This window comes from Chrysochloris asiatica, unplaced genomic scaffold (genome assembly GCF_000296735.1).
Source record: "Chrysochloris asiatica unplaced genomic scaffold, ChrAsi1.0 scaffold00027, whole genome shotgun sequence".
Taxonomy (NCBI): Eukaryota; Metazoa; Chordata; class Mammalia; order Afrosoricida; family Chrysochloridae; genus Chrysochloris; species Chrysochloris asiatica.
Window position 1 is genome coordinate 24,820,788 of NW_006408545.1, and position 7,585 is coordinate 24,828,372.

Genomic DNA, 7,585 nt, shown 5'->3' on the forward strand with positions numbered 1-7,585 from the left:
TCATACGGTTTTTAGAGACTAAATATTCAGAAGTAGTTCGTCACTCCTTCTTCCTAGTCTGTCTTTGTGTGGAAGCTCATCTGAAACCTGTTCACCATGGGTGATCCTGCTGGTATTTAAAATACCACTGGCATAGCTTCTAGAATCATAGCAATTCACAAGCCACCACAGTAAGATAAACTGACAGCAGAAAGCCTCATCTTTCCGTCACAGAACTGCGACTCGTTTCGAACTGCTGACCTACTGGTAACTACTATGCGACCAAGCACCTGGTAGGTGCAGTAGTTGTGGTTATGCTAGGTGCAATCAAGTCGATACCAACTCATAGCAACCCTATGCACAACAGAACGAAACACTCCCGGAGCCTGAGCTAACCTCACAATTGTTGCCACGCTTGAGCACATTGATGCTGCCACTTTGCTGGAGGCTGTTAGTAGTACTAAGGAGCTCTGATAGGGTAGAGGTTACGAATGGGCTGTGAACCGCAGTGTCAGCAATTCGAAACTGCCAGCTGTTCCGCGGGAGAAAGATGAGGCTTTCTGTTCCCTTAAAAATTTACAGCCTCGGCAGCCCTGTATAGGGTCGCTATGAGTCGGAACCGACTCCATGGCACATCACCACCACCACCGTAAATAAAATACTCCATGAAGTTTCCTGAGGCACCCCCAGCACTGACGTTAATTCCGGTGTCACGGTGGTCCTGGCACCACCCAGCGTAGCTCCGCCCTCGACGCGCAGCTCGGCAGGGGCGGAACTACCATTCCCAGAAGGCCGTGCGAACCCAGGAGGGAAGCTGCAACGGGGGCAGGAAAAACGCGAGCGGCGGTATCGGCGGGTGTTCTTCTCGGTGGTCGGTCAGCTAATCGCCTGGCCCCCAGACGGAGTAGGCGGGAGCTAACGGGCCCCGTAGTCTCGGACAGTGATTGGAGGGAGCCCTCGCCTCAACCCGCAGGACGGGCCCGGGGCGGGATGTAGGGCGATCGGCTGGGAGGCCGGCCGCGCAGCAGGCGGAGCACTGCGGGCGAGCCGAGGATGGAGAGAGCCATGGAGCAGCTCAACCGCCTGACGCGTTCGCTGCGCCGTGCGCGAACCGTGGAGCTACCCGAGGGTGAGCCGGACCGTCGGCTTGCCGCGGCCGGGGACGGCGGGCCACGCCAAAGTCCCCTGGGAAAACAAACCGAAAGCTGGGAAAACGCCCACTTACACTTTTCTCATCTGGGAGGGGCCAAGACCCCCGGCCACCCTTTTGCGGATTGCATTTGAGAATTTGCGGGAGGAATAGGGTCAGTTAACGTCCTGCAGCGGAGAGATGCAGATTAGAGGTCTCTCCGGAGGCTCGTTTAGGGGTTTTTGGCGAAGGGGCAGAAATATCAGCCGGATGGCGAGCCAGCCTTGGATTCAGAAAACATGACTGGCTGGCCCTTCTACAATCCCTGCTGGCGTGGGATTGAGAAACAGCCCAAACATGGTATTTACTTTTAAACTGCAGGGGAGTTGAGGGTTGTTAAGTGCCATCGAGTAGGTTCCGACTCAGCGACCTTGTATAGGGTTTCTGAGGAGTGGCTGTGAGCTTGAACCGAGTGTCAAACTTTTAAAGTTTGATGTACACATTGCTGCACTTTTCATTAATATGATTGTCTTCCTCCATTCACCATTTATTTATCCTACTTGTATTGAATCAATAGGCATGGTGTCTGTCCTTCAGTAATTTTAGTTCAGCGTACTGTGGTTCTTTCAGGACGAGTAAAACACTAGTATTAAAACACTTGAGAAAGAAAGCTGTTTTGTTTCCAGCTTTAGTGGTAATGGGAGATGGCAGTGCTGCTGTAAAGAGACTTTTGGCGCTTTATGCCCAAGCTAGAGAAGGGTTAGGAGGAGGTATGACTGGTAGTTTGTTTTTTTTTTTTCTTTGACTGTAATGGTTTTATTTAATTTTTTCCAAAACTTTGAATTGCTGCTTTGGAGGCGATTTGTTAGTTAGGGAAGGAGGCCTTGGGAGAGAATCTTCAAAGAAATGTGAGATTGGGGACTTTGGGGATGGTTTTCTTGTTGAAAAAATTTCCTCTAGTCTGTTTTTGATTGAGAATAATGATGAATTATTTTGCCTGCTTCTCAAAAAGAATTTTATATTTGGTACTTTGTTGAGTATGAAGCTAACTGACTCAAAACAACTCCAGTTATAATAACTTGACTTCCTACCAAAACTCTTTTGGCACAATGGTTAAAGCTTTCAGCTGCTAACCTAGGGGTGGTCGCTTCCAACTCCACTACCTGTTTTGCTTCCTGACAGATATCTATCCTTTGAGACCCTATGGACATTTCTGCTCTGCCCTGTATACAGGGTCACTATGAGTTGGAATTGACTCTATGGCTGTGAGTTTGGTTTTTACTCTGATTTTGGAATCGGCCAGATTTGAATTCCACCGCAGCCACTTAGTTACATGCCACCATCACACAGCTGTTACTTCTTAGTGCTTCATAGGTTTCTCATTTGTAAAATGGGGTAGTAGGATTGCATCTTAATGTAAAGGAAACAAAAATCTTCACCATAGGACCAATAAACAACATTCTTATCAACGGAGAAAAGATTGAAGTTGTCAAGGACTTCATTCTTCTTGGATCAACTATCAACACTCATGGAAGCAGCAGTCAAGAAATCAAATGACATATTGCATTAGGCAAATCTGCTGCACAAGACCTTTTTAAAGTGTTGAAGAGCAAAGATGTCAGCTTGAGGACTAAGGTGCGCCTGACCCAAGCCATGGTGTTTTCACCAACCTCATATGCATGCGAGAGCACAACAGTAAATAAGGAAGACCATAGAAGAATTGGATGCTTTTGAATTATGGTGTTGGAGGAGACTATTGTTAAGTTCCATGGGCTGCCAAAAGAACTAACAGATCTGTGTTGGAAGAAGTTCAGCCAGAGTGCTCCTTGTAGGCCAGGATGGCCAAACTTTGTCTCATACCTCAGACATTCTCTCAGGAGGGACCAGTCACTGGAGAAGGATATCATATTTGGTAAGGTGGAGGGTCAGAGAAAAAGAGGAAGACCCCCAAGCAAGATGGATTGGCAAATTGGCAGCATCAGTGGGCTCAAGCGTGGCAACAATTGTGAGGTTGGCCCAGGATCAGGCAGTGTTTTGTTCTGTTGTCCATGGGGTTGCTATGAGTCAGTACTGACTCGATGGCACCTAACAACAAGAAGTAGTACCTTTTTCATAAAGTGATGAGGATAAAAGAGGTGATGCAAGTAAAGGGTTTAGAAGAGTGCCTTTAAAATCATGCCTAAAGCAAGTTAACTGTTAATAAGAGTATTATTATTTTTGTTTTCATAGTGAAATAATTTTTCCACTATACACTATGAACATGACTAAATTGTTTGGCACTGTAGGATAAGCTTTGTACCCCAAGCTTGGTTTGAAATGCAAATTTGGTTGTTCAAAGCCATCTGCCGCTCCTCTGAACCCTATACAGGATCCCTGTGCCTTGGAACTGATTTGACAGCACTTAGCATCAACAATAAATTGCTTTTTACAGGTATAAGAATATACTCAGAAATAGTAAAATTATTGATACAAATAAGAAGAAATGGTAGTAATATTTTTATTTCTCCCGTAAATATTTCTGGTAAGTTTTTCTAAGTATGTAAATTATGCTTTAAAGGCACAGTTTACATATCAGTAACCTTTCATGATGTGGAACTGTGGACTAATGCATCAAACTGCAAAGTCATTTGAACTGCAAGGTCAGTGGTTCAAGCTCACCACCTTCTCCTTGGAAACCCTATACAGGGTCGCTATGGGTCGGAATCGACTCAGTGTACTTAACAACAACAATAACAACCTTTTATGATGCATTTTAAACTACTCAGTTTCCCCTTGTTTTGTTGAAATGACTCTCTCTTGGTCGATGTACAAGTTCCATATGATCAGTATAAAATGCTGTAGATTTCCTATTCATTGCAATGTTATCCATAGTTTGTTATGACCTATACATACAGTTGAATACCGTTGTTGCTGTTTAGTGTACTCGAGTCGGTTCCGACCCATAATGACCCTGTATAGTGTTTCTGAGGAGTAGCTGGTGAGCTTGAACCACCGACATGCCTTTACAGAGTTAATAAAATACAACTGAACATCTTGCTGCTATCTTCTGCTTTCAGCCACGATTCATCTGATGTCAGTAATGATATCACTTGTTCCATGTCCAATTCTGAGACTGGCTTGAATTTCTTGAAGCTCCCTTTTGTGTGGTGCTATAATGGCTTTGAATTATCATCAGCAAAATTTTACTTACATGTGATAGTAATGATTTTTGTTAATGATTACCTAATCTGTTGCATCATCTCTCTTTTGGAATGTGCATAGATATGGATCTTCTTCCAGTCAGTTGGCGAGGTAGCTGCCTTCTAAATTTCTTGGCATAGATGAGTAAGAACCTCTAGTGCTCCATCAGTTTGTTGAAACATTTCAATTTGTATTCTGTCAATTCTTGGAGTATTTTTTTTTGCCAATGTCTTTAATTTCTTCGTTTAATAACCATTGGTCCTTGATCCTATATCACCTCCTGAAATGGTTCAATATCGACTGATTCTTTTTGGTACAATGACTGTATTGTTTCTTTCTTTTTTTGATGCTTCCTGCATCATTAATAATTTTGACTACAGAATCTTTCAATATTGCAAGTTGAGGCTTGAATTTTTCTTTCAGTTCTTTCAGCTTGAGAAACGCCAAGGCTGTGTTCCTGCCCTTTTTGTTTTATAATTCCAGGTCGTTGTTCGTTTCATTATAGTATTTTATCTTCTTGAGCTGCCCTTTGAAATTTTCTGTTCAGCTCTTCAACAATGGTGTGAGGGCTGTGTCTGAATTTCTCCAGTTTCATAAGGGGAAGAAGGGGAATCAAACTCCACAGCAGCTCAAAGCTAATGATACCTGTGAGGCAGAGGTGTGACATGCCTGTGTCCTTCAACCTTCTATTCTGGCACCAGCCTTCCTTCTCATGTCATTCTACTTCTCTGCTAGGCTTGATAATCTATTGCAATGGTACAATTATATGGTTTATTAGGAAAGTTAACAGTACAATTTAGGGTCAGAAACAACTCAAGATACGAGTTGTAGTTCGCCAGTCAGGAGTGCCTTTTCTAAGTCATACGGCAGGCAAACCTCTCTCTTGTCCTTGATCTCTCAGCCATGGGCCCCCGTGGCCTCTGTCCTGCTTGGGCAAGTGCTACAAGGTCATTTAGTGCCACAGATAAATGCCTAAAGGGCCTATTCTACAAGCACGAAGCTTTAATCAGTCTGCTCTTTTTCTTCGTTCTTCTGTCGTCACCTCTGCTGCTGCTGCTTTTCTGCACAGCAATCTTGTGCTTGACTTGTGGCTCTTCTTTCTTGATGGTCTTGGAATCATCTGTTCCTGTTTTTGAGATGGCTGCTTTTAAACCTAGCCAGCTGGTGAAACTAGCCAATCCCCATGTTAAAGTTTTTACACCCTGTATGTATAGTCCCACTCAGTCATATGGTGGGAATTACAAAGCCCATAGCTAGACGACACAGATTTGGTAAATTCACTATATTACAAACTGTTTTGCTTCATCATTTCTTCCAGTTGCTTTAGCTTCTTTACGTTCAAGAACACATTTCAGAGTCTCTTCTTACATCCAGATAGTATTCGCGGTTATGTAAGGTTTCAGTGAGTTGGAATCAACTCAATAAACTGTGGATTTTGTTTTGTTTTTTGTATTCTTCAGGTTTTCAGTGGCTAAACTTTGAGGAGTGAACTGCCTCTTCCTTCCTTCTAGTCTATCTTAGTCTGGAAGCTGCACTGTGAGTCACCCTCCTGGTATTTGATGTACCGTTGGCATAGCTTCCAGCATCACAGCAACTGGCAAGCCATCAAAATACAACAAACTGACAAATACGTGGTGGTGTTTTTAGTTTCTGTAGATTTAGCTACAACTTAAAATGACCCATGTAAAACAGAAAGAAACACTGCCCAATCCTGTGCCATCGTCTTAATTGTTATCTTTGAGCCCACTGTTGTAGCCATTGTGCCAGTCCCTCTCTCTGGGGTCTTCTTATTTTATTGTATTGTTGTTGCTAAGTGCCGCTGAGTAAGTTCTGACTCATAGTGACCCTGTATAGGGTTTCCAAGGAGCCACTGGTGGATTTGACCTACAGCCTTGTGGTTAGCAGTCGAGTACTGATCCTATAGCACCACAGCTGACCCTCTGTTTTGCCAAGCACCATGTCCTTTTCAGGAGATTGGCCCCTCCTGATCACGTGTACACAGTACATGAGACGAAGTCTCGCCATCCACTCATCTAAGGAAGATTGTGATTGTACTGCGTTCAGGACAGGTTTGTTTGTTGTTCTTGGGATCCATGATGCTTTCAATAGTATTTTATAATACTATGATTCAAGTGTATCAGTTATTTTCTGGTCCTTTGTATTCACTGTTCAACTGGTATTTCCATGGCTTATGTTGGCCCTCAAAGTGACGTTTTTGCTCTATAACACTTTTAAGAGGTCTGTTGGCATTGCTTTGCCCATTGTAATGCATCATTTGGTTTCTTGACTGCTACTTCTATGAGCGTTGATTGTGGATCCCAGCAAAATGAATTCTTTGACTACTTCATTTTTCTCTCCATTTATTATGATATTTATTAGTCTAGTAGTGATAATTTTTATTTTCTTTACATGAAGTTATAATCCATAGTGAACACCGTGTCCTTTTATTTTCAGTAAGTGCTTCAAGTTCTCTTTGCTTTCAGCAAGTAAGGTTGTGTCGTCTGCATACTTTAGGTTGTTATGAACCTTCCTCTAATCCTCATACCATTTTCTTCATATTGTCTATTTTCTTGGATGATTTGCTCAGCATACAGATTGAAAAAGTATGGTGAAAGGATACATTCCCAACACACACCTGTCCTGATTTTAAATCAGACAATATCCTCTTGGTCTATTTGAACAGCTGCCTCTTGGTCTGTGTACAATTGTTGTTGCTGTTAAGTGCCGTCGAGTTTGTTCTGACCCATAGAGACCCTGAATAGGTTTTCCGAGGACCAGCTGGTGAGTTTGAACTGCTGACCTTGTGGTTCAAAGCTACTTTGCAAACCAGTGCATTAACCTACAGCACCACACCAGGACTCAAATGTACAACTAAGTGTTCTGAAATATCCTTCTTTGTACTGTTATCCATGGTTCGGATCCACACAGTTGAGTGCCTTTACATAGTCAGTAAAACACAAGTAAACATCATTTGGTATTCTCTGCTTTCAGCAATTTCTGATATCAGAAAATGATATCCCTTATTCCTCAGCTTTTTCAGAATCAGGCTTGATTTTCTAGCAGCTCCTTGTCAATGGTTGTTGCAACTGTTTTTGAATTATCTTCAGCAAAATTTTGCTTGTATGTGATAATGATGGTATTCAGTCATTTCCACATTCTGTTTGGTCACCTTTTTTTTTATTTAAATGTGCACAAGTATGGGTCTGTTCCAGTCAGTTGGCTAGGTGACTGTCTTCCGTATTTCTTGGCATAAATGAGTGAATGTTTCCAGTGCTGTATCAGTTTTTTCAAACATTT

The 7,585-nt window shown here is 42.8% G+C and overlaps 1 protein-coding gene across 1 annotated transcript in view; it reads left to right on the forward strand.

The window, feature by feature from the left end:
- The first annotated feature begins 1,032 nt into the window (after positions 1-1,032).
- HACE1 (HECT domain and ankyrin repeat containing E3 ubiquitin protein ligase 1) overlaps positions 1,033-7,585 on the forward strand; it is a 146,316-nt gene continuing 139,763 nt past the window's right edge. Inside the window, exon 1 of the mRNA XM_006839970.1 lies at positions 1,033-1,108. Within this exon, the coding sequence (XP_006840033.1) occupies positions 1,033-1,108 (76 nt within the window). The remainder of the gene's footprint in view (positions 1,109-7,585) is intronic.